At 55.1% G+C, this 25664-nt stretch overlaps 9 protein-coding genes across 9 annotated transcripts; 3 read left to right on the top strand and 6 right to left on the bottom strand.

Annotated features, from left to right (window-relative positions):
* Window positions 1-500: 500 nt before the first annotated feature.
* Window positions 501-1236, bottom strand: CLAFUR5_00374 (Putative redox protein fmp46, mitochondrial; the record flags this gene model as incomplete). The annotated part of the gene is made up of 3 exons (XM_047899522.1): window positions 501-748; window positions 911-1082; window positions 1207-1236. The coding sequence occupies 3 exons, from the start codon at window positions 1234-1236 to the stop codon at window positions 501-503; spliced, it is 450 nt and encodes a 149-aa protein (XP_047755547.1).
* A 679-nt stretch (window positions 1237-1915) lies between these two features.
* On the bottom strand, window positions 1916-3005 carry CLAFUR5_00373 (Serine/threonine-protein phosphatase PP1; the record flags this gene model as incomplete). The annotated part of the gene is made up of 4 exons (XM_047899521.1): window positions 1916-1934; window positions 1991-2319; window positions 2373-2774; window positions 2826-3005. 4 exons carry the CDS (start codon window positions 3003-3005, stop codon window positions 1916-1918), a joined length of 930 nt encoding a protein of 309 aa, XP_047755554.1.
* Window positions 3006-5039: 2034 nt separating this feature from the next.
* On the bottom strand, window positions 5040-7640 carry CLAFUR5_00372 (uncharacterized protein; the record flags this gene model as incomplete). Its single annotated transcript, XM_047899520.1, has 2 exons — window positions 5040-7445; window positions 7608-7640. 2 exons carry the CDS (start codon window positions 7638-7640, stop codon window positions 5040-5042), a joined length of 2439 nt encoding a protein of 812 aa, XP_047755553.1.
* A 3489-nt stretch (window positions 7641-11129) lies between these two features.
* Window positions 11130-12989, top strand: CLAFUR5_00371 (Fizzy-related; the record flags this gene model as incomplete). Its single annotated transcript, XM_047899519.1, has 1 exon — window positions 11130-12989. The coding sequence occupies one exon, from the start codon at window positions 11130-11132 to the stop codon at window positions 12987-12989; it is 1860 nt and encodes a 619-aa protein (XP_047755552.1).
* A 412-nt stretch (window positions 12990-13401) lies between these two features.
* Window positions 13402-15534, bottom strand: CLAFUR5_00370 (Very long-chain fatty acid transport protein; the record flags this gene model as incomplete). The annotated part of the gene is made up of 4 exons (XM_047899518.1): window positions 13402-13804; window positions 13867-14315; window positions 14381-15471; window positions 15528-15534. 4 exons carry the CDS (start codon window positions 15532-15534, stop codon window positions 13402-13404), a joined length of 1950 nt encoding a protein of 649 aa, XP_047755551.1.
* A 1317-nt stretch (window positions 15535-16851) lies between these two features.
* CLAFUR5_00369 (Putative amidase) lies at window positions 16852-18764 on the top strand (the record flags this gene model as incomplete). The annotated part of the gene is made up of 3 exons (XM_047899517.1): window positions 16852-17629; window positions 17763-18572; window positions 18622-18764. 3 exons carry the CDS (start codon window positions 16852-16854, stop codon window positions 18762-18764), a joined length of 1731 nt encoding a protein of 576 aa, XP_047756655.1.
* A 158-nt stretch (window positions 18765-18922) lies between these two features.
* On the bottom strand, window positions 18923-20404 carry CLAFUR5_00368 (Phospho-2-dehydro-3-deoxyheptonate aldolase; the record flags this gene model as incomplete). Its single annotated transcript, XM_047899516.1, has 1 exon — window positions 18923-20404. The coding sequence occupies one exon, from the start codon at window positions 20402-20404 to the stop codon at window positions 18923-18925; it is 1482 nt and encodes a 493-aa protein (XP_047756656.1).
* Window positions 20405-20799: 395 nt separating this feature from the next.
* Window positions 20800-21293, top strand: CLAFUR5_00367 (uncharacterized protein; the record flags this gene model as incomplete). Its single annotated transcript, XM_047899515.1, has 2 exons — window positions 20800-21096; window positions 21189-21293. The coding sequence occupies 2 exons, from the start codon at window positions 20800-20802 to the stop codon at window positions 21291-21293; spliced, it is 402 nt and encodes a 133-aa protein (XP_047756661.1).
* A 389-nt stretch (window positions 21294-21682) lies between these two features.
* CLAFUR5_00366 (uncharacterized protein) lies at window positions 21683-25516 on the bottom strand (the record flags this gene model as incomplete). The annotated part of the gene is made up of 1 exon (XM_047899514.1): window positions 21683-25516. One exon carries the CDS (start codon window positions 25514-25516, stop codon window positions 21683-21685), a length of 3834 nt encoding a protein of 1277 aa, XP_047756662.1.
* Between the last annotated feature and the right edge of the window lie 148 nt (window positions 25517-25664).

The following is a 25664-nucleotide window of genomic DNA, read 5'->3' as shown; positions in this document are numbered from 1 at the left end:
AAGGAAAGCGTGAACGAAGAGCACTTTGAGAGATGAGTGGGGTTTTGTGATTCCTCCGTACGCACGTGAAGCGGTGAACAGACAAACGCCGCTGTTTGTATCTGCATGAATGAGGGCCTCTTGTCGCATATCAAGAAGTTCGAGGAGGAAAGCTTACAACGAGGTTAATCGGAGCTCGCTCTGGTCTGGAGAGTGAAGAGCTGTGATCTCAAGTAGTTCCTAAGACTGCCGTGGTGAGTATAAGGATGCGAGATTCAGCCCTGCACGCACCCGAAACAAGGCCCACCACAATGGCATTGTCAAGCCGCCGTGCTGCTGCATTTTCCCATCTCTAGCTTGACATCCTCAGTCTCGCTGATTTCGGGAGATGAGTCCTCATTCAATACCCAATGTAGCCACTTCTCAGGAGCAAGCCGCTGTGCACAGCTTTAGGTCTAATTCATCCTCATGCACATTCTCCCTCTAAGCCTTCTCCTTCAGTATGGAGCGCACGTCTCCCTCTAAGCCTTCTCCTTCGGTATCGAGCGTACAAGCTTCATGATCTCGCTCTGATCTTCTCCCACCACAGCTCGACCATTGTTCCAGTCCACAGTCACCGGCCGCTGAAACGAGCCTTCATTCTGCTTGAACTTCCGCAAGGCATCGGTCGTGCCGGTCGCACCTTCGATGACACTGCCTGCCTTCGAGGGGCCGAGGTACTCCAAGATGCTGCTCAGCTGGTCGCTAGTTGGCGCACCTTCCTGGATGTCTGCCTCAAATATGTTAGAACTTTGATCTTTACGGTGTCTCTCCTGACCACGAAACCCGCAGAGCTAGATGCCATTGTTTGTAGGTATGCACCTTGCAACTCGTGGGTATCTCTTCCAGTACCATCCGCATCTTTCTAGATCTGCACCGCCAATTGACATACCAAGCTCAAACTCAGTCCTTTCCAACTTCGACTGCGTGCTATGGTCGCTCGCTTGGTCCTCGGTCGCGTTTGCTACAGCAGTCGCATTCGCCTGCTTCAGGAGGGTATACACCCTGGAAGACGCAGGTACTTTTGGCGCGTGGAAGAGGGTGACGACGTCTTTGACGCCAGCCTACATCAAGTGTCAGCCATAACAAACTACAGATCGTTCTGCGTGCTGCTGATGGTGCAGCGGAGAACGTGAGGGTTGGCTGAATCGCAGCTGAAGGCATTCGCTGCTTGTGACGAGAACGCACCTCCTTGAACAGGTTCTTGAAGAAGCTCATGGTGATGTGTTGCTTCTGTCGCTGTCGCCTATTGCTGTCTTGATGCAAAGGTGATGTGCTCAAGCTCAAACGAAGCTTGCCCTGACGTCGACAGCGAGCGGAGTGCGGACCGACATACCGGCCAGGCACCCATACTATCGGGTCCCTTGAAACATGTGCTCGTCTGTAAGCCTCGTTGTTATGGCACAGCAGTCGTGAACGCGCTTTCAATTGTTAAGTCCAGCACGAACAGCTCTGAAGTTCATAAGTGTTGTACGACACTTTAGCACTGCAGTCACAGCCAGGTGGAAGACGCGACAGAGCCATTGGAAAGCATGGCCAAAACAAGGATCATTGTAAGAGTATGTGGACAGCACAACGCATTTTGGACCTCGTCTGGCAGCGAAGGTATGGTACCTGACCTCATCGTAGACGCGAAGCACTGCATATTCTGCCTCCAGAGATGGCTTGCGGCCTTCCTGATCCTGCTTTAATCCATGCAACAAATCGTACACCTCCTGCCTTCATTCGGAATCATTTCTCCCGAGACATATGAGCTCAAACCTCGCCCTGTGCTGCCACCTATGCTGCTGCTCGGCCAGACATCAATTTTACGAAGCAACCTGCTCGGCTCTTGCAGCTACGTCGTACGCGGATTTTGGGTTGACTTGGCAATCAACGCCTCTTTCATGGTAATCGCCTATCGTCTGCCGAATCTGCTGTGAACGCTATTAGCACCATCAATGACTTGGGAACAGGTGCCTGTGCAACTCACTTTTGCTTCTTCTCTGCCGGCTTCAAGATCTGGAACGAGCATAGCAGAGACTCGTCCACGCTCATCATGGCGCCAGCGTTGTCGAACTCGCCGCAGTAGTTCGGTGCAGAGAAGAGGGTGACCAACTGGCGTTTCGAGAAGAACTCGTAGCCATCTTCCACCACTTGATGCGCACGGCAGATGAGATCCATGTCGTGCTTTTGTAGGAAGCGAGACACAACATCGGGACCGAAGGTGAAGGAGACACCTCGATCGTTCTCAGACCACCCTGTGATATCCTTGTCGGGGTCAGACCACAACAAGTCACAGAGCAGACCGCAATCAGGAATCTGTTACAAGTCAGCCGGATCACCCCTCTGAAAGTTTCTGACTCTATACATACATCTGTTGGGCGCATGACGCGGCGGATCTGCTCCATAGAGTTGAGATCGGGGCTGAGGCCGCCGTGCATTGTGAAGATCTTCTCGTCGATGATGGCGGCAATCGGCAAGCAGTTGAAGCAATCGGTAAATGTCTTCCACAGCTTGATGTTGTACCGTCTCTTGCACTCATCGTAGAATCCGTAGATGCGGTTGATGCTCGCGCACTCGTGGTTGCCGCGGAGGATGAAGAAGTTCTCGGGATACTTGATCTTGTACGCCAGCAGCAGGCAGATGGTCTCGAGCGACTGCTTTCCTCGGTCCACGTAATCGCCCAGGAAAAGGTAGTTGGCCTCTGGTGGGAACCCGCCGTATTCGAAGAGGCGCAGCAGATCGTAGTACTGTCCGTGAATGTCACCGCAGATCTAGTGCGCATGTCAGTCTTGCCTATCATTCCTTCGCGGCGTGTTTTCTACCTTTATCGGCGCTTCAAGTTCGAGTAGTATGGGCTGGGAGATGAAGATCTCGCGGGCCTTGGTACACAGATACCTTATTTCAGTCTCGAGCAGCTGCACCTGCTTTCCTGGTCGGCTGCCGCGAACTTCGAGGAGACGGTCGATGATGGAGTCCAAGTCCACATCGTTCTGGTCCGCCATTGTTGGCGGCCTGTTGGGAGTTGTTGGGAAAGGATTGCAAGGAGCTTGCTCTCGACCAGCGGGTGCTCCGTGGAAAGCGCAACACGCCTAGTGAACTGCTGTCTGTCAGTCTCGGGTGTGCGTTTGCATGGCAAGGAAGCGCCATCGATGAAAGGGCCGAAAGCAGGAACGTCTGAGTGCTTGCCGCACGTGACCGCAGTCTTTGCCAGCAGCGAGTGAGTCTTCGCGACTACTTGATACTGTTGCCAAGAAGGACATTGGCGATGCAGTGCTCCCACTATCTTGTCGCAGATGTTGCTCCGCTGTCACCCGTCGCCTGGAAGTAAATGGGAGAAGGTGAACGTACCGACAGTGACGAAACGAGCGCAAAGGCTCCAGCAAACGCGCAGGTGGGCTCTCCTCTGCTGTGAACCAATGGTGGAAGAACTGCGTAGCTTTTTCACCTCTTGATGCTCACCCTGGCGTCCCGGTCTAGATGCGGGATCAGGCGACTGTCGAGCGCTGCAGTCGAGGTTGGTGGTTGTTGTGGCAGCTGTGGCCCGCGAGCAGGGTGGTGCGGAACGTGTATGTCGGCGGCGTCGATGGCGATGGTGGCCGGTATGCGCGGAGGCGATGGCTCGGTGGCGTGGCGGGTGGAATGTTTGTTTGGTCGCTTTGCAGGCGTTTCTGTTCGTCGAAACAACGTACTTTTCACCGCTCTAGCAGCAACGTGGGGCTGGCAGTCAGCAGAGCAGCAGATTGCGAGGCGAGTAGGTCTGGCGTCGAAGATGGCGCTGGGCAGAGTCTGCGGCGGACAGCAGGCGCAGTATTGTGTATGATGCGTGTGCTTTCGTGTCGTGGATGAAGCTTGCGTGGTGGTCGTGGTTAGTTCTAGGTTGTTTCTAAGAATGCAAGTCGAGCCAAGGCCCGCTGCATGTGGCTAGGTTCTAACCACGAAGCGCTCTCAACACGACTGCACTGCACTTCTACTGCTTTTCGATTCAACTATACACATCTATCGTGCCATCTTATTCACCTGCAATGTACTTCTCCAAGTCCTGCTCGCCTCGCACATGCCTTCTGCTGCCAAATTTCTGCTCAAGCGCTCCAGACATGCCGGGCCAAACATCTCACCGGAGGCTGGAGCTGTCCAGCATACGCGCTAGCAGAGCTGCCTTACGAGGCCTATCCCCTAGGGGTAGATCGCTCACAGGTCGCAGCCGATTCTCTGCACAAGGGTGAGGCATCTCGGGCCAATCCGCTCACGCAGGCGCACTTTGTAGATGCTGCATAATGCTGCGGGGTTATATCGACAGCAAGCGCTGTTCGTAAAGCATGCAACGTGAACGTCAACAGTCTGTCGCTTCACGTCAAAGTGCGGCACAGACAGCATGTCAAAGCACGTGGGAGCTTAGTCGCCGCCTGACGAAGCTGCATCAAGTATCGACTTGTCCGGCGGAGTCGGCGGAGATATCAATGGAGGTAGTTTGGGCATCAATGAAACCTCTCACAGACACAAACGTGAACAGTCCATTTTATTCCATCTCGACTTGAGGTACCGGCAACGCATGCAGAATGGCCAGAACCCATATTGTCTGAGTAGTGACAACCAAAGACGACTCCTGCTGATGAATTTCCCAGATCGCCTTCCAACGCCTCGCTATCAGCGCTTCACGAAATATGCAATATCGATAATATGCTCCATCGCCTCGTTTCATCTATGCGCACAAAGGCAGCTCATCTACAACAATCATGCCGCTCGCGAATCAACATCCCTGGACTGCGCCAACCTGCTCCAGAGTACACCAGGGATATCTTACAAGAAACCAAAAAGACGGCCGCAATGGCAACACCAGGCTGCACGTTCCCGGAGTTCGATCAAGGACTAGAATGAGTCCAATGTCTTCTTCATCGTCAATGCGGGAATGCGATCGATGGCTGAAACATCCTTGCTATGGAGCGAACAAGCGGGCGTAATATAGCGGTCCAAGAGCGTTCCGCAATCTGGTGTCAGGCCTAGCTGAGAAGTCTCAGTCAAGCAGTGTCGAATAACAATCAGCCAAGAGTGCGCCCACCAACAACCGTAATGCCGCGGCCAGGGTGATCAGGTCTGACGTTTGTTTTCGACGTAGGGCTGAAGCTCCTGTTATGTCTAGCTCGAGCATTTGCGAGCTCTTCGTTCCACGCAGCAAGCCAGTTCGGTCCGAGTTCACTCTTGAGTGTTTCTATCTTCTGCCGATAAAGGTCGCTGTCTAGATCCTCCGCGGCGTGCACAGGCGAATTGTCGTCATCCGATGCATTTCTGATCCTAGGCCTTGTGGGAGAAGCAAAGGCAGTCTCAAGCTTGGGCCGGACGGCAAGACTCGGCTGCCTTGTGACTTGGGATCCCTCTGGTGTTGTCGGCGGATCGCTCTCGGTCGTCGGAGTGTGCGGCATTGGGGGCAGCTCCGTCAACTCCGGTACTCGAGCGTATGAAAGGGACGCTTCGTTGATAGTGGCCGCTTGCTGTTGCGCCTGGGACAGCTCGACTATACGTCGCCTGGGCGCCTTCTTTCGCCGAATCGTGCTGCCGCTAGGACCTATATCCGAAGTTGTTCTGCGATGTCCGGATTTGCTGCTCGAACTCTCCTCAACCTCTCGGCCAACATTAATCGGGATGGACTCCGACTCCTCATGGACGGCGTCGGTGTCCTCCACGGGTGGCTTGATAATTGGTTTGTTCGCTTGCTCGGGAACGCGGTCGATCAAGAGCTCTTTCTCGTGATTGATAGGTCCCATGGTATCGATCGTAATATCTTCAAGATGGCCTGGCGATGCGCGGAACAGGTTGAAGACAGTCACACGGTAGTGCCTATGTGTCCGTGTGAATGGGTTCTTGATCACATAGATCTCTCTGATGTTGGGAATTCCAGTGAGTCGGGCCAGCTCGGTAGGGTCGTGCAGTCTGTTGTCTCGCACGTCCAGCCGCTCCAGTGAGTACAGTCGCTCAATGCCGGCTAGAGACAACAGGCGGTTTGACCTCAAATTGAGCGTGGTTATTGCGGGCAACGGGTTCTTCGATAATGATGACAGACTATCGATCATGCAGTTGCTCAAGTTCAGCGCTCGGAGGTGCGTAAGACTGGCCAGAGCATCTGGTATCTGGGAGAACAGGTTGCCGGACAGGTCCAACGACTGCAGCGTACCTGCGATGGGCGCCAAGCTGCCAACATCAAGGCTAGTAAGACCATTCTCTGCCAGACTGAGATGCCGCAGGAAGCGCCACTTCGATGATGGCAGTATACCCATAGCCAGCAGATCCGAAGAGCTGTGACGAGGTGTCATCTCGTGTTGGCTTGAGCCCGAGCTGCCCGATGACCTACGGAACTGAGGTGTGCTTGCCCGGCCAAGCTGGCCCTTGTGCAAGGAACCATGTCGGGACGTCGCAGGTCTTGGAGGCGAATTACTAGGCTGTCGCTGACCAGAGAGACCTGTACCATCAGACGTCGTACCGCGCGCCAACGCGCGAGGACTCCCGATTGAGGCACGGCGCTGATCTATGATCAAAGGCGAAGTCGGGGTAGATATGGACCTAGCAAGCTCCATCTGCCTTGGCTTCGGGCTGCCAGAGGGCCACGGAAGGCCTGACGTGGAAGGTGTAGTAGGAACCTGCGCTTTCGATGAGCGCTTTCGCCTTTTCCCTGCATCATCCAAGACGATGTTCTGAAGCAGGTCTATGGGGTCGTCTACTCCTCCTCGTTTCACAGTCAAGCTGCGCAACTGATCTGCGAGCCTGTCCCAGCCATGAAACTGCCTGAAGTCGAGATCGCACACTTCAAGCGAACTCAAGTTCTTGAACACGAAGAGTGGAACCGCAGTGTCGAAGGGAAACTCCTCATATCCACTAATCAAGCGTGCTCGGTGATCTGGCGCCAGACGCAAGGCTGGGATCTTCGTGAAGCAGGAACAAAGGTATCTGATATCGTCCCGGTACTGGACCTCCTGCTTCTCGGCTTTTGCTATGCTGCTCGACAGCATGATATTACTCCATACGTTGGATACCACGGAGATGTAGCTTTTCATGCTAGACGTAGACTGGATCGATGCTGCATCGGATTGCTTTCCTTTCGACTTCGGCGCATGACCCAGGAAGGAGATGTAGTTCGAAGGCGTTGAGTCACTGTGTAAGTTCTCGAGGCGGACTGTCATGGGACCGACATCAACGTTGAGATCTTCAAATTTGCTGAGAAGATAGAACAGGTGATGAGGTGTCAGGGTAAGCTTCGCCGGCTTGATCGTCTGGGAAAAGAACCATGAAGGCTTCGAAAGTGCTTGGGCGAGTGACACCGTGGTGGACTCCGAGGTAGCATTGCCAGCGCTCCCCGGTATGACCTGGTCCTTACCATTCTTCGGTTTCTGGCGCTGCAGCTGGAGCGCGTTGGCTAGTGCCTTTTCATGCGTGCGAACAAAGTATGCTAGATTCTGCGAGTTGATTTCGTCAGCTTTGTCGCCGCTTCCTGTGATGGTGGCACATGGCCATAGCGACAGACATACAGCTTTCGCTGAACAGGGAGATCCATGTGCCAAGGCGATCAATCACATTTCCGGTGACCTGCTGCGAGTAGCTGAAGGAAAGCAACGTACCTTTACGAATAGTTGCCCATCCTCCGAGTCCATCTTAATGCGTACGCTTCAAATCCAAGATACATGGACGGCGACAATGCGTGAACTGACGGCGAGTAGTCGGTGGCAGCGGCGTGACTGCCAAAGCGCAGACGGCGTGTGACGCGGACTTGCTGTGGTGTGACTGTGCAATGTGCAAGGCACCTAAAACATATTCCCCGACCTCAGGCAGTGTAGCGCTGCTGCAAGTGTAGAATCTGTCGAGGCAAATTAGTGGTTGCGCAGCACAATGCAAGACTCAGTCGCGCGTGCCGTCGCACAGGTGATGTGCTGATGATAAGCAGGACGGGCCAGAGGCAATCGGCATGCTGCATGCTGCAGCAGCCATTGCGGTCGTTGGCGCGCTGCGACTCGTGATTGACGGGAGGTCACAAGGGTCGGTGGTGTGGAGCTTACCGATATAGCTGGATCTGAGGTCAGCCCATACACCCTCTTGGAATTGCTGAGGGCGCTGCGTTGCGAGCAGAGATGGCAGCTGCGTCGCCTGGACGTCCGCCTCCGTAGCAGCAGAAGACGATCAAAGAATTCTGCTGCGGGAGATGCTGCAGGTTCTGGCCAATCCAGGCTCTGGCCTCATGCAACGCAAGCAGAGCCGCCGCTACTGTATGTAGATGAGCTCTCTGAGACCCTGCGTGACGGCGGGCCCTCGAGGGTCTAACTGAGGTGGCTCGGCGCTCTCTGCAGACTGGACGCCGGAAAGCGGGTGCTGGGTGCTGGGAGCTGGGACGCAGCACACTCACTACTGACACGGGCAGTGAGGGAGGAGAGCAGGCGCGAAGCTGGGAGAACGCTCGCCCTCCACGACGGTGCGCCGCTTGGTCGGCGAGAGGTGTTGTTGTTTCTCGTATCTTTCCAGCGCAAGAGTCGTTAGCCGCAATCATAGTGGGGTACAAAAGCATGTGCCGCCGTTCGACCAGCGCGCTGTAACTCAATCTTAAATTGCGTCTTTCGTGGAAGCGACCGACTACTACTGCACCTCCAATGGGAACAACGTCAGCGCCGTCGTGCTCCTACATCATCCATTGATCTCGTGCACATCATACAGCTACTGCCAGCCATTCACTGCTTGCACGTCGCCATTCCACAGCGACGTCGCATCATGCGAATCGCCGGCTCTCCGGGATTTGCTCGCTGGCGCCGCATGAGCGCGTCTGTCGAGATGATCGGGACTTTGTACACAGCTACGACCTGTACGTACGCGAGCGAGCCGGCCAAGCCGCTGTGCGAGAGCTCTGCGTCGCCGGACTTCTGAAGGTGCACACTGCACAACTGCTAGGGAAACGAGCCAGACTAGGCTAGGCACCCTACCGCTGGAATATAGCGACAGGGCCCGGATACTGACGGTGCTCGAGCCATGCGCACCACCTCCGCATTCTCACGATACTGCCGATACCAGACATGTCGTATAGCAACAGGAAGACTACAAAACAGCATGTCACTACCGCCCACGTTCGACGCTCACCCCAGCCATCGCGCCGAGTCCTGACAACCAAGCCCCAATGCTGTGAGCAACGCTCTGCCGAGCATGCCGTGGTTGTTTGCATCCTGCGATCGTCCAACCAAATGCGCTGTCCAGATTCGTCCATGAGGGTGTGCGACTTTCTGGCTGTGGTAGCGCGGCTGTGGCCAACGAGACGTTCTGCGCTTCAGATTGATATGCACATGCGGATAATGGCATGAATGCACACCGCCGTCGTCTTCTACGATTCACGTGTCGCCTCGATGCTGTTGCTTGTGCAGCATGTATTGAATACGTACTCTTCATGGTTCTTGTCGGAGAGCAGAGCATACGACGATAGCAGTGGTATAGTACGCCAACATGCCGATGCAATTAGCTACGGTGCGACATATGTCCGTGGTAGATCAGTCCGGACTATGTTCGGAAACACTGTCATGTCTTGCAGATGATCAATGATAATATCTAGCTTGACACTGGTAACTTTCGCTGACCAGGATCTTGCTCTCATAGAAGTTCACATTAGCATGAATGGGTGCGGGGCCAGCCACGTTGCGCGATAGCCTGGCACGCCTGGCTTCCATGGAGGTTGACAGTCCAATGTTGATCTGTGGCGGACATGACGCAGCACCAACCATTGGCAAAGAGCCCGCAGCGGCTTCTGCATGCCATGCCGTGGACTTACGAAGTTACAAAGCCATGTTGGACTAACGGTGAGCATGCTACATTGCTACTGGCATATTGCCTGCAGTGTCTGCGATTAGGCCAGGGAACAACTCAGGGCCGAATCCGATCAATGGTTGCCAAGCCGTCTCTCGAGGCGTTGACTTGACACACAGACACAATCGAGCATGCCTTCTTCGCTGCGCATGCTAGCAATGCTATATTCAGGAGATCGTGTTGATGATGTCCACGCGAGTCCTGGTTGCCATGTGATTTGGGAGACTGTTGGATTCGCCATGTCCATCGAAGCGTGTTCGGTGTTAGTAGATAGGCTGCGGGTCTGAGGTGCTTGACCGCGTTTCGAGGGCAGCGTCTGCGAGAAGCAGAGCGTGGCGGATCTACGAGAGGGCAGAAGTAGTCCCACCAGGCTGCAAGACATGGACTGGCTTCTGTCCAGTCGGAAGAGCGTTCAGTTTCATGCTGGGCTGGCCCTGAAACAGGTTGGTCATAGCTCTTCCGCCAAACGCGAACCACGAGCCAGCGGCATGTTGAAGACAGGGCTCGGAAGTGGACGTCAAGCGCGATTCTTCGATGCGCGAGCAGATGCGCACGCCGCACGCGTGGTTGTGTCCAACGGTGGCGGCGTGCCTCAGGTCGTCGGTGCATCTCAATGCGTGAAGTGTTGTCGTGATGTTATGATGCTGGCCACGTCTGGTGAGCGCGTCAGGCCGCATGATCGAGGCCACAATAACAAACGCTCACAACAATTGGAGAAGAGCTGGTGCCGTGTGATCATGCGCAAAAGCCTTCGCTTGCTATTGTCGTGCCATTGTGATCCTATTGTGACCGTGACCAGGCTGGCTGTGTGATTGTCAAGTTTGAAGTAGTGAGGTGGTGCTCACTGCTATTGTGCCGTTAAATGCTATTCAACTTCGTGTCGCACGGACTGCGGACGCGCCGCGCTAACTTTCCGTTACCACTCGACAACCGACCGACCCTTTCTGTCTATCGATCCTGTCCACCATCAACACGCCGACCACATTCCTCGACGCCGCAGCACATCACCGCCACCACTCGCTGAGCTTGTATCCGACGATAATATCCATCATTGACACTGTATTCTGGGCCATGATCGTTACCTTGCAGCTGGTGCAAGGCTCACCCGCGCATTCGTAGACTGCCAGCAAAGGGGTCCGCATCACTACACCTCAATCTTAAACGACTGCGCAAGGATACCGAAGCGCAATTCCACCTTGTGCGACACATTCACTCGACGACATACCGACCGTCGCCATACTTCACCATCACTTCGACCATAATCGCCTTGCCCCAGCCACCTTCACAACGGATACCCACCAGTAACCATGGCCACTTCACATGAGCACGTCAGCGAGACCACACGCCTGGTGGAAGATTCTCACCAAAATGTCGCCGCTACACCATCCCTCATGTCACCACCGCGAAGCAAGACTCCACCCACAATCACCGGAAAGCGCACTCGCACACAAACCCAGGCACGGAACGAAGCACATGATGCGGGTCGCAGTGGCAGCGAACCTGTGAGTGCGACGGCGCTGAACAAGCGGCTAGAGGAGGTTGAAAGAATGGGACAGAGGAGAGTCAGCACACCCACCGCGAGTCCGAGTCGCAAGAGGCAAAAGCTGCAGGCCGGCGACCGCTTCATACCCAACCGCAACGGCCAGGATCTGACAGCGAGCTACAACCTGTTACACGACGAAGGATCACCGGCGACTTCGGCCAGATCGAAGAAAGTGCCAGGCGACACACACTTTCAGAAGCGTGAGGCCAACCGTGCCTACTCGTCGATATTGCGCTCCGAGATGTTCAACGACGAGGTGCCCAACATCATCAACGATCGCTCAGGCTCGAGGGCGCAGACACCGCCTGTGACGTCTTCTGGTGCTACATCCATACTCTCTGGCACGACTCTTACTCCATCAACGCCGCATAAGAACCTCTTCTCATACGGCCCCACCGCGCCAGTCTCGTTGACTCCTCGATCGATCTCCCGTAGCGAACGAGGTCCCAATATCAACGCCAGATCAGAAATATACAGTCTTTCACCCGTGAAACACTCATCGCAGTCAATGCTCCTCTCACCACGCAAGACTCCTCGAGCGGTGAGCAAGGTACCATACAAGGTCTTGGATGCCCCAGACCTGGCAGACGACTTCTACCTCAATCTGGTGGATTGGGGCTCGAACGATATACTCGCTGTGGGCCTCGGTCCTGCGGTTTATCTGTGGAACAGAGAGACCGGGAGGGTGACTACGCTATGCACGCTGGACAGTGACACTGTCACCAGCGTGAGCTGGATCCAACGAGGCACACATCTGGCGATCGGCACCACGAAAGGTCTTTTGCATATTTGGGACACGAACGCTCAAAAGCGATTACGAACCATGACTGGTCATTCTTCGCGAATCAGCAGCCTTGCGTGGAATGCGCACATTCTCTCAACAGGCTCCCGCGATCGTACGATACTGCACCGTGATGTGCGATTACCAGCACAATACCTTCGACGGCTTACGGGACACAAGCAAGAAGTCTGCGGTCTCAAATGGAACTCAGACACCGAGCAGCTGGCATCTGGTGGCAACGACAACAAGATCTTCGTCTGGGACAAGCTAGACGAGAGGTGGCAGCACCGCTGGGGCGAGCAAGAGGGTGGACACAAGGCTGCGGTCAAAGCCATCGCCTGGAATCCGCATCAGCGTGGAGTGCTGGCATCTGGCGGCGGCACAGCAGATCGCTGCATCAAATTCTGGAACACCGTTGCGCCTGCCCATTCATCGACAGTCCGCAGTATACCTCCCGAGCAGACCAACCTAGGTCTAGGACTCTCGACATCGCCCTTGCCCGAGGCTCCGCTGACGCCGCAAATCCTCAACCCTCATCTCATCAGCTCGCACGATACTGGAAGTCAAGTCTGCAATCTGCTGTTCTCGCAGCGAACATCCGAATTGGTCAGCACGCACGGATACTCTCAGCACGCTATCAACATCTGGAAATATCCGAGCATGAACCAAGTCATCAGCCTTACTGGACACACTTACCGAGTGCTATACTTGAGCATGAGCCCAGACGGCGCTATCATCGTAACAGGCGCTGGCGACGAGACCCTCCGGTTCTGGGACGTCTTCGCAAAGCCGAACAAGGAGGCGAAGCGCGGTATCGTGGGTGAGTGGGGCGTGATTCGATAGCACGACACAACGCTTCGCGACCATCATGTTGCCGCGAGGAAGGCGGAATGGCGGAGGCGGCACCGCATAGAGAATGGGTGGTGAAGACTTGTTTCGTACTTGTTGATGCGGCAGGAGGCCACGATCGTGAGCCAGGGCTCACGACTTTGATGAATGAGCACAGCGTTGGCGCTTTTATGGTGGCGCTGCAAATGCCGCCGCCGGGCTTGTTCTTGCAGCGGTTTGATACCATGTCATAGTTGAACAGCATCCAAATGACACAGAGGCAGGGCGCCGAGCTGGTCATGCCTTCTTGTACCGATTCTTTCACCCAAATGCCTCCACATCGCTTCATGGATTGAAATGAAATGAAATCAATATGTCTACAACCACTATCAAAAATGCCCAGGGTATCTATCAATAAGCCACATCATCAAAGCTTCGCGCTCCCCCCAGCAATGCGCTCCCAATCATTCTTGCCAAACTTGACATATCGATCCGAATTCGGCGGGAGCCAGAAAAGGATATCGTCACCAGTCTTGGATGGGTCAACGCCCTCGTTTCGAAGGCTGACCTTTTGGTGCTTTAGCGTGCCTGTGACTTCAAACTCTCTCAGGACCCGCAAGAAGAGTGGCACGGCGTAGCGTGGGAGTCGCTTTCGGGTGTGCGATGCGAGCTCGGTAGCGAGGGCGTCGTCGAGAGTTCGGCCTTCGGGTAGACCGATGGCGGCGCAGCCGGCGCGGCCGTCGTGGTTGGGGAGTTGGACGCCGTAGACGTTGGCCTCTTGGAGAGCGGAGTGGGAGCCTAGGGCTTCGGATACTTCGGCTGTGCTTACGCTAGGGATGGGGTGTTAGGATGTCGTAATGCGATGTATGGTGGGAAGGTGCTGGAAACTCACTTCTCGCCCTTCCAGCGGTAGGTATCACCGATACGGTCCACGAACCACCATCTCCCATCTTCATCGCGTCGTTGGAGGTCGCCACTTCGGTAGTATACGTCGCCCTTCTGGAAAATGTCCGAGATGATCTTGCCGGTGGTTGCCTTGTCGTTGCCGTAGTAGCCTTGGAACTTGTCGTTGATGTTCGCGGGGTCAAGTGGGTAGATCAGCTCGCCCACTTCGTTGGATTTGACCTTGGTGCAGAAGCCGGTCTTGGGGTCTCTGTATGGTAGGTCTGTCTCGTGGTCGTGCTTCACGAGGACTTGGTTGGCGCCGAAGATTGTTCTCGAGATTAGACCTTGCTGTCCGATGGCTCCTCGGGTGAAGTCGTTGTTGCTGTAGACAAACGATACTCCAGGTCCCTCTGTCGCGCCGTAGAATTCGACGACCGTCTGGATCCCGAATCGGTCCTGTAAAAGGACATGATTAGCACGACCTAGGTCCACTCGTGATACGGTGATGTCAAATTACATACCTTGAACTTCTGCCATACATCCGGCCGCATGCCATTACCGAAAGCAAGCCGGAGGTTGTGAGCACGATCGTATGGCGAAGGCGGACTGGTGACGAGATAGCGGCACATCTCCCCAATGTATTGCATCACGGTGGCTTTGGTCTCGGTCGCCAACTTCATCTGGCTGCGAGGAGAGAACTTGGGCCCGACCACTATTGTACATCCTGGTCCAAATACCTGCGAAACACCCAGAATGGATGCAGAGGAGTGGTACAAGGGCATTGCGGTGAAGTAACGATCCTCAGCTGTCAGACCCAGAATCCTGGAGAAGAAGAACTCTCCAGATATCGGCTTTGTCCAAGACACATTGGCAGCCTTGGGAAGTCCAGTAGTGCCGCTCGTGTAGATGAGGATTGCCGGCGATGTTGCTGTAGCTCCAGATCGCTCTTCGTCCGCCGCTCTGTATGGAGATAGACTCGTGATGCGGGACTCGAGCTTCTCGTCTAGAATGACAGAATCAATAGCCCGACCCTTCTCGTCTGCGCCGAATTGTGCCTTCGCCTCGTCTGTGAGAGCTTCTTGCAGCTCATGGTCCAGGATGAGGAGTCGGGTTGTGGATATTTTGACACAGTGGACGAAGGCGTTGTCTCGAAGATTGCTGTTGAGAAAGGCTGGCATGGCGCCGAGTGACCACAGCGCGAACCACATCCAGATGAATTGCGGCTTGTTCTTGAAGTCCATGGCAATGATCTCGCCTCGCTTGACTCCAAGCTCTTCCTTCAGCCACCGGGCATACTTCAACACAATGTCGTACGCTTCGGCGTAGGTCCACTCTGTGCGAGCGCCAGGATGCGCTTCATCTTGCGGCACGGCCAGGAACACTCTGCCAGCGCTCTTCGGGTTTGTCGCCCATTCTTCGAAGCGGTAGAACTGGTTGATGCGATCCTGCTTCTCGAGTCTGCCATGATAGGCTGCGAATCGCAACGCATTTGTTATGCCCCAGACATCCTTGGTCAGGGTGTATTTGCCATTGAGGTAGGCGAGTGCTGCTGCGGCTGCTGGCAGTGTCTTCGACAGAGGAAGCTCCGCGAGGCTGCGAGGTATGGGAAGACCTGATGATCGGTAAGCTTTGGTGTACCCTGTTCAGCCCGCCAACCAGCACACGTACGCGGCATGTCTGTGTGGATGATACAAGGTCCGCCGTTGCTGGGTAGTGCTACAGTGTACCCAGGATCCCCGTCCTAGTACGAAGACGCAGCTACAGGGTCAAAAGCAGTGGCGATGGTTGGGGAGGAAAGCAGACGGAGGAAGGTCAAGGAAGCAGTGCCCAGCTTCCTACTGACGGAGCATACATAACTCGTTGCCAATGCAGCATGCGGCGCGTGTGAGCCGAAGACCAACACGGACACTGCCCTTCGTACGTTACCTTACGAGGTACGAGGCGAGGGACCATGAAGGGGTTTGAAGGGACCGAGTAGCGAACATGACTGCCTCGGCCTGAGAGGGAGCCAATCGGCACAGCAGCATCCTTGTCCACCCTGCACTATCCACGGCCTCCTAGATTGACCTGCCGACACGTCTATAGTAGACTATATCGATACCGTCGACTCTTCAAAGCAGACTCAGCATGTTCGCGTGTGCTTCTACAGGTTCTCTGCGATGTTTCATAAGGCATCAGCAGCTGTAGCCTGTGCGCGCCACCTGCCCTTGTCCTCGCCTCCGGGGTTTCATCTTCGGCCGTACTCCATGTGCCATTAGCCGACATTAAGCAGGGCAACCATGGGTCTCATCATGAGGGCAGATACTAGTCGGCAAGTGCCCTGCTGCTATAATGCTATTCGGTAAGACACTGTAATCTTGGTTCAACAAAACGCCTGTTTACTGCTGTGCAAGTAACTAAGCAAAGCAACGACGACTGTCTTGCACGTCGCTGTTGCGCCTCGGGGAGGGAACATCGGCGGGGCCCCTACCCCTGCCTCGTGAGGGCCCCCCCTCCCAGTCGTTGCTAGCTCGAGTGCGCGGAGAAGAAAGATACTCGGAGGGCTTCGAGGTGTAAGGCTATGTCCTAGGGGGTAACGAATACCCTGCTTATGCGCGAGATACGATATGTCGACCCTGCTACTTGCCGAATAGCAGCGACGTACTTGCCGACTAGTATCTGCCATCATCAGAAGGCCAGTCAAGACCAGTTCGACTGCCGACCAGTTGGACAGCACTTGCTATCTTACTTCCACGCTCATAGTTGTCCAACAAGGCAAGCAGCAATGCCAACCGCACGCCTATCAAGGCCTATCTTACTGGCTATCTGGGCATTGAGGGTACGCAATGCTACGATAGGTAACAGGCGGGGAAACAGGTAGGTGCAGCTCACGACGATCGTTTAGTCGACATGTCTACTTTCTTTGTGCAACACAACGACAGCCGAACAAAAAACTATATTCAGCCTGGAGTTCTGCAATCGGGCTGAGAAGGGGCCACGTGAAGATCGAGCTATGGCACAGGACTGGAGACAAAAAGCCACGTCGCGACAGGAGCATCGCAATCGCACTATAGAGGATGTACATCCTTCTGTACCGGAAGTCCCTGAAGATCTACCACGAAATGTCACTGGCGTGCCTGGGCAGCTTCTGACCAAAGACGTTGTTACCATGACCGAGACAGCGCCAGAACTCCTTGTCAGAAGGCTAGCCTCGGGAGAAGTGACGAGTGCATCTGTGACCTCTGCATTCTTGCAAAGAGCAGGCCTAGCCTCAAGGTTGACAAACTGCGTCACCGAGCTGCTACCCAACGCAGCTCTTGAGAGAGCTCAATACCTGGACGGCTTCCTGGCGAAGCATAAGAGACCAATTGGGCCGTTACACGGACTCCCCATATCCGTCAAGGAGCACATCTCAATGAAAGGCCTGGACCTCAATTGTGGGTTTGCCTCCTGGGTTGGTCGGGTCGGCGAAGATGATGCACTCATTCTCAAGCTGCTGTGGAACGCCGGCGCTGTCTTCCACGCTCGCACCACGGAGCCGCAGACTTTAATGCATTTAGAGACTTCCAGCAATATCTATGGCGTGACAGTGAATCCGTACAACAGGGACTTGACCGCAGGTGGCAGTAGTGGAGGGGAAGGTGCACTGCTTGGGTTGAAAGGTAGTCCTCTAGGGATAGGCTCGGACATAGGAGGCTCCATTAGATCGCCAGCGGCCAACAATGGCGTCTTTGGCTTGAGGCCAACATCACATCGCCTTCCACTTGGAGGCTTGATGGCGACAATGCTAGGTAAGACTCGAAATTATACACCTCGGACTATACAACGTTGAGCTCTCGCATGAGGTCACCCTCTGAGCAGCCGGCCAGGGGCAGTAGCTGAGGGCTAATGATCAAAATATCCGCTAACAACTTCAATCCGCAGGCGAAGAACAGATCATACCCGTAGTCGGTCCTCTAAGTCAAAGCCTCGAAGGCATCAAACTCTTCATGGTATCCCTCCTCGACCAACAACCCTGGCTCTACGACCCCAGCCTCACCCCCATCCCCTGGAAAGACACCACCACCAACAGCCTCCTCCGCACCGGCCCAGACAACCACCGAAAACTCCGAATCGGCATCATGGCCGACGACGGCATCGTCAGACCCCACCCTCCAATCCTCCGCGGCCTCCAAACCCTCACAACAAAACTCCAAGCCCACCCGGACATCGAACTGATAACCTTCCCACCCTACCAACACGACGAGGCCTGGCGGATCATCTCAAGCCTCTACTTCTCCGACGGCGGAACGGAAGAGATTGAAGCAATCGATGCATCTGGCGAACCGTGGCGTCCACTCAGTACTTTCATTATTATGGAGAATCCGAATGTGAAAACTTTGACGCTGCCGGAGACGTGGAAGGCTACGATTGAACGGGATGCGTATAAGGAAGCGTACTCGCGCCATTGGAATAGTGTTAACACTGAACTGCCGGGCCCTATGTCGGAAAGCCCAGTAGCGGTCGGAGCAGAAGGGATTCAGGAGAAGATGGTCGATGTAATTCTATGTCCAGTCGGTCCAGGCTGTGCGCCTTTGCTGGATACAGCTCGGTACTGGAATTATACATCGCAGTGGAATCTTCTGGATTATCCAGCCATTGCATTCCCAACTGGGCTTGCGTGTGGGGCTGAGGATGTTGCGGAGAAGGACTACAAGCCGCGGAATGAGCAGGATGCTTATAATCATGGCCTATGTAAGTTGGCGTGTTTTGGGTATGGCAGCGGGAACTAATGGTTTGACAGATGACCCTGAGAGGTATGCGGATGCGCCGATTTCGTTGCAGTTGGTGGGGAGGAGGTATGAGGATGAGAAGTTGATTGAGGCGCTGGAGATGATGTTGGAGATAGCGGGGATGTCATGTCGAGCTCTTGAGGCGAAGCTGTGAATGCCGGGAGCATATGTGGCGTCAGGAGCTGAGATGGAAATATGAGTGCTGGCAGCGCTCTTCTCCCATTATCAGTATGCTCATACACACCCATCCCGCCTTGAAGCTCATGCTCGGCAATGACCCTCGGCCTCGTAATACACACATCCATCATCTCTTCAAGCACCGTCAGCTCCCTGCAACCGCGGCGACCCCATCTCCCGCTGACTATCCGCCACCAAAAATGCCAGCTCCAACGCCTGTTTCTCATTCAACCTTGGATCACAATAAGTATGATAAGCCTGACTCAAGTCATTATCCCTTAGACCCTCGCTGCCACCAGTACACTCCGTAACAGCATCGCCCGTAAGCTCCAGATGCACACCTCCCAGGTACGAATCCACTTCATTGTGAATACGAAGCGCAGAAGAAAGCTCATCAAAAACATCATCAAACGATCTTGTCTTAATCCCATCCTCCGTGGATCGAGTATTGCCGTGCATGGGATCGCATTGCCAGACTACGATGTGGCCGGTTTTGCGAACGGCTTCGATGTGTTTGGGGAGCATGGCGGCGATCTTGTCCTTGCCGTAGCGGGTTATGAGGGTTACTTTGCCGATTTCCTTGCGGGGGTTGACGAGGTCAAGGAGCTGGGCGAGGTCTGCTTCGACTGTGGTGGGTCCGACTTTGATGCCGATGGGGTTCTCGACGCCGCGGGCGTATTCGATGTGGGCGTGGTCTGGTTGTCGGGTTCGATCGCCTATCCAGATGAAGTGGGCGCTGGTGTTGTAGTAGGCAGAGTCGTCCGTCATGGTAGCTCCGCTGGTCTTGTTTGAGGTTTCGCTGGCTTGATGGGGTGGTGATGACGTTTCTCTATTCGAGGGATGCTTCAACTTCCTCGTCAGGCCCTCTTCATACGCCAACAAGAGAGCTTCGTGACTAGTGAAGAGGTCCACGCTTTGCAGCTGACTAGAAGTGTCTGCGCCTACAGTCTTCATGAAGCGCAAACTTGAGCTGATGCTTTCCACAATACCAGAGTACTTCTGCAGCAACGCCGGATCCTGCACATGGCCAAGTCCCCAGTCCATCGGGTTGTGAAGATCGGCAAAGCCACTCGACAGCTGTGCACGCACATAGTTCAAAGTCGCAGCCGAGTGAAAGTATGCCTGAACCAGACGATCCGGGTCGATCTCACGGCTGTCAAGCTGGTGCCCATTGAGGATGTCACCACGGTAGCTGGGAACTTCTTTCCCATCGATGATTTCCGTGGGCTTGCTGCGAGGTTTGGCGTATTGGCCGGCCATGCGAGCGATTCGCACCAAGGGCTTGTTGCCTCCCCAGATCAGTACGAGCGACATCTGCAGAAGCAAACGGATCTTCGAGTCGATGGCGGCATCGTTGCAGTAATCGAAAAGTTCTGCGCAGTCACCGCCTTGCAGCAGGAATGCTTTGCCCAGGGCGACGTTTTTCAGCGATGTCCGTAATCTCCAGATTTCGTGTGAAGTGACGAGTGGTGGGACATGCTTCAGTTTTGCAATGGCAGTGTCGACGGCTTCGGTGTCTTCGTAGTCGACTTTTTGTGCAATGGGCTTGTCCCGCCAGGAAGACGGTGTCCAGTCGGCGTGCTGTGCTTCGCGTGGGGGTCGAGCGTTCGTCGACATCTTGATCGTCTTGTCTGCTGGTGGACTGAGGTGAGCAATCGGCAGGTGCAGTCAGTTTTGTCAGCCCAGCCACTGGAAATAGCAAATGTGTTGTTCCTTGTTCGAAGGTCATGACTCCACGCGGCCGCTGCCATCCGTGCAACGTCAACCTCTTTTCTGCGTCTCACCTAGACAGATGTCGGAGAGTGATACTGGCCGCCTACCACCTCTGTACTCAACGTACTACAGAGCCGGGCTCATCTTGAGCATGCCATGTAGATGAAATATATCTCTAACTGCAGCCTGCAGGCACCTCCTCGGCTCCACATCATCAACTCACCGCTCCAAATAATAATCTCACCTCCAACAACACCACCACCACCCCTCCCAACCCACCTCAAGAACAAACCACAACAATGGCCGAAGAGCCCCAACCCCCGACCGTATCCCCCGGCGCCGACGCCGACGCCCCCGACGTCCTCCCAGCCAACGCCGAAGACCGCAAAGCAGCCGCCGCCCTCTCCTCCCTCGACGCCAAAGGCGACGACAATGCCGCGCCCGAAAAGGAGGTAGACCTAAAAGCGCTGGACGAAGCCATGAAGAATCTGGACTTCTCCCGGAGCTCGAAGAAGCCGACGGCTGCGAAGAAGGAAAAGGACTCGGAGGCGCCGAAGCCGTTGGTGAAGGTCAATCCGGCGGATGTTGCGTTGCTGGTGAGTTGAGGGATTGTGACATGTGTGATGTGGATGGATGGATGGGAGGGGTTGTGCATGTGGGTGACTGGACTGACGTGGATGTGGTGCAGGTTGAGCATTTGGATCTGTCGAAGGCGAAGGCTACGGATCTGTTACGCGCGCACGATGCGAATGCTGAGAAGGCTATGATGGCGTGGGTTTCGGCTTCTGTATGAACGGATCTGGTGGAAGATGTGCTATAGACTTGAGCATACCGCCAGAAAGCCATCCTCCACGCCTGGATACGCTGGGTATCAACGCTGCAACGCATGATCAGAAATGAGAGCCGTCTAGGTCTGGTAATAACACCCCACTCCATATCCCAGCAAAGGGCTGCTGGAGCAGACAAGGCGCAGAGAAGCATTGATGGGCGATATGAGACAGACAGGAAGAGACGTAGAACTCTACAGCGGAATGATCTGTACGGCTACATGTACGAAAGCGGCTGGCTGCACATCAGCATGATCAACGACGAATACGAAACGATCCTCAAGACCTCTAAAGACTCAATCAGAACTCCCGCCATTCCTATACAGTCTCTCCCAATTCCCAATTCTGTACAATCTCAAAACGCGCCATTGAAGAAGGTCAAGCGTCGGCTCTTCTCCAACTCTTTTCTGGTGAAGTCCAGCTTCCTCACCCGGTTCATCGGCGCCGTCTGCTGCACCAACGAATCTGGTGCCGCGAGATATGCAGGTGTAGCAGGTGATCCGTCTTCACCACCGTTCTCCTTGTCAACGCTGGCCTTTGGGGTGACGTCCATCTCCGAGTCGTCAAAGTCCGGCTTGAGGGAGTTTCGGCTGAGAGAGCTTCTGCCAAGAGTGCTGTGTCGATCGCGTACCACGTTGCCTCCGATGTTCTTCAAAGCAGTGGGCTCCATGGACTTGCGGCGACGCTTGCCTGCGCGAGGCACATCCTCCACATCAACAGCATATGCTTCATCGGTCTCGTCCATGCGCATACTTCCAGTGTCACAGTCCGAGACCCAGCGGCTGTTGACACAGTAGATCTCCTTGCCCATACCAGTCTCCGCGACCTGTTTATTGTGTACACGCAGGCGTTGCAGGGTCGTGGGCGATCCCTCCTTGAAGACCAGGTGAGTGACGCGCTCGCTAAATGTCTTTGTGGTCTTTGCACCCAAGCGTTGAAGCAAGACTGTGAAGGCTGGAGTGGCGCATCCGCCATCACTGGTGAAGACCTCAACGAGAGCCACGACACCCCTCAATGGCGCCGCGGGGTGAGGTGTCATTGGTTCCATGCCAGGCGTCATCGTGGGCGCCTTCAGAGGCGTTCGCCTAGGAGTAGAAGCCTTTAGTGCGATCTTTCTCAAAGACGCCGGCTTCTGTGCAGTTGCTGGTCGCTTCGCTGGGCTCTGTGTTGGTGTCCGGAATCGTGAAGCCGGCATTGCGGTCATGGCATGCTCTGCATAGGATCTCTTCGACGGAAGTCCAGGATACCGCTCACCGGTAGCTGCTACTGGTGTGGATGGAGCACCCTCCTCAGCCTGCTCCTCATTCGCCGCTTCAAAGCTTTCCGTGTAGGTATTGCTTGGTGGTAGACCGGGAAAGCGTTCTTTGGTGACTGATTGCGCCGCTTTAGGTGTGCGCATACTCGGTGACTCCTCTGCTACCTGCATGGCTACCATCTCTGTGTCCTCGACAAACGATTTGTAAGAGTCTTGTGGGGGTAGACCTGGAAATCGCTCGGCTTGTACTGCCTTGCTCTTCAACGGAGTCGCGGATATCAGACTGCTCTCCATATCGTATGCTGTTCTTGACGGTAGACCTGGGAAGCGCTCACGAGGTGTTGGTCTTATGCTTTCGGGTACACTGGTGCCTGGCGTACCAGCATGCGACAATCTTGGCCTCGGCGTCCTCGACGGCGATGTGAATGCTCCCCTAATCTGCACCGTGTCTGGAACACTCGTGCCTGGTGTCTTGGGTACAGGTGAGCCAGTAACAGGAGTCTGCGACGCCTTACGTAGCTTCTTCTCACTGGCCAAGCCATGCGCCATGCTCGTCCGTGGCCTGGCAGGGGTCGCTTTCGAAGGCGTGGCTGCGTTCGCGAACAGGTAAATGCCGTATGGCACCTCGACTCTCGGCATGCTGGCACCAATCGCTGTCATCGGCCTCTCGATGTCCTTGGTTGGAGTCCGATAAAAGATGGCAGGCAGCGACTTACGCCGGGAGGCGATCGTAGGACGAGCATAGCGAGGTATGTCGAACTCCTGATCGTCCTGAATATCCTCGAGAGCAGTGTCAAGCTCGCTAATGTCTCTTGCTGGCGTGGCATGCGCTTTCATGGGAGACGGCGAACCATCAGCATCGGCTGCTTCTATTTCATCAGATACGGATTCTGTGTCCTGGGCTTGATCGGCAGTCACTCGTGGCTCATGGTCTCTGATCGGGCCCGCCAAGGACTTGACATCAAGAAAGTCACTCAAGTTCACCGTGGCATCTAAGGATGTTCGTGCAGCAGACTGCTCCTCAGCTCCACCCATCGCAACGACATCGCTACTTGCGATGTCCTGCTTTGCGACAGTCTTCTCGTTGCTTTCAGGCTTTGCGGAACTGGCTTGTTCGAGAGTCCCTGCAAGGCTCAGCCGCTCGGTTGGTTCCACCGGTGGCAAAGTGCGAGATGCAGAAAGATCAACCTCAAAACCAAAGGGGATCGTAATATCGTCTTGCACGTTCTCCCACACAAGCGTCTCCGGTCGTGGAGTGGGGTCGGCCGGTAGCGCATCTTCCATGTCTACATCGGTATCATCGGCCTCGAGATCACGTTCGGGCTCATTCAGCGAACGGTCATCGCCACGGCTGGCGCCAGTCTCCTCCCCAGCAGTCACAGTCGGGTCAACCTCAGTGTTATGTTGGGGGTCATTCTCGAGAGGCTCCGCGATGTTGAAGTCTTGGTCGATCTCAGTGGCATCCTGGCTGTCTTCGAGATCTTCACCGCTCTCGTCATCTGGTTCGTCGTTTGACCGCGAGTCCTCCTCTTCGTCTTCCATTTGTAGCAACTCAGAGTCTTGCATATGAGAGATGGTTTCTTGGAGATCGCCGAGCTCTGCAGAAGTCTCATTACCTTCAAAATCAGTCTCTGTTAGAAGTCTGGGAAACCGTGACAATGCCAAGTCATCATCAACCTTCATGTGCGCATCTTGGCCCTCCGGCGTGTCCGATTGTTCCCAATCTTCGACATCCTCATTGTCCTTTAGCTTCGGCAAGGGCTGTAGCTGGGGAAAGACCATTGCTCGGTCGCGAGCTCTGGCCACGGTCATTGGCCGCAGTTCAGACATTGGTATGCTGGGCTTGCAATATGGCTTCTGCGTCTGAGGTGTGCCTTGCTGTGTTCCAAGTACAGCGAAACGTCTGACGGGAGTCTTGATCGAGGCGTTCATACGAGGGACACTCTTCCGTGCGGACGAGAATCGCGTCGCCTCCTTTGGACTGCAGCGTTTTAGTGGTGTCTTTGGGCCCAATAGCTCGTCGCCAGACGGAGCACTAGAGTCGGACTCAGAGTCAGGTTCAGAGGCTGCGTCATCCTCCTGAGTGTTCCCCTCTGCATCTTCTTCTGCATGTGGTTCTACGACTCCATTCGGCGTCGCTGGTGTCGTCGGCCTAGTGGCCTCCTCTTCGGCTGCCTCGACAGTCTCGGTGGTCTGCTCATCCGGCTCCTCTACGACCTTGTCTTGATCGTCGTCTGCGAGAGCCTGCTTCTTCGCTGGCACTTTCAAGCCTTCCGCATTCTCGTCTGATATGTTGCGCTTCCTGGTCGCTGGTCTTCCCCGCGGCGCAGCCTTGTTGACTGTAACCTTCGTCGCCGTAGTCTTTACGGTCGCCGTCTTCGTCGTCGTTATCTTTGGTGGTACTCTTGAGACTTGTGTGATCTTCTTAGGTGATAGTGGTGTTGCACGACCTTTGGCAGCGGTTGATGCAGTGGCTCTGGTCGCGCGAGTTCCTTTCGGCTCAGCAGGTGGTGGGAGTTCCATTTTCTTGTTATCGCTCTCAATCGGCTTCTCCTTGACAGACTTCGTGCTTCCCTTCGGCCTCCCAACTTTCGCTGCTGGCTTCGCGGCCGGCGCTTTCACGGTGTCTTCGTCTTTCTTCGCACGCGACACCGCCTTCTTCGCGGGCTTCGCTGCATCCTCCTTGGGCTTCTCTGCCTGTGTCCGTCTCGCCGTCTTGGCAGTAGGCGCTGCTGTATCTAGCTGTAGCTCGTCCTGCTCGTCGTCGATGTCGGCGGTTTCCTGGACTGGCTCGGCTTTCTTCGCGCGTGTTGTCTTCGGTTTCGCTGCAGTCGGTGCTGGCTTGGTCGTCGTCTTGCGGACTGGCTTCTTCTTCAGCGACTGCTCTGTGGCAATCCCTCCGCTGGTGCGGGCACCTCCTCGTGTGGACACCATGATGGGCCTGGCGATGGTGAGGAAGAATGCTCTACATTGATGCACTGCTGATGACGATCATTGAAGCAAGCGCGTGTGGAGCTACGTGTTTATCAATAGAACTTTCCCGCCAACGGCACGAGCCGGTCGTCATGGCAATTGCTTCAAA

The sequence above is a fragment of the Fulvia fulva genome, chromosome 1 (assembly GCF_020509005.1).
Source record: "Fulvia fulva chromosome 1, complete sequence".
NCBI classification, from domain to species: domain Eukaryota; kingdom Fungi; phylum Ascomycota; class Dothideomycetes; order Mycosphaerellales; family Mycosphaerellaceae; genus Fulvia; species Fulvia fulva.
This window is presented reverse-complemented; position numbering and strand designations above follow the sequence as displayed.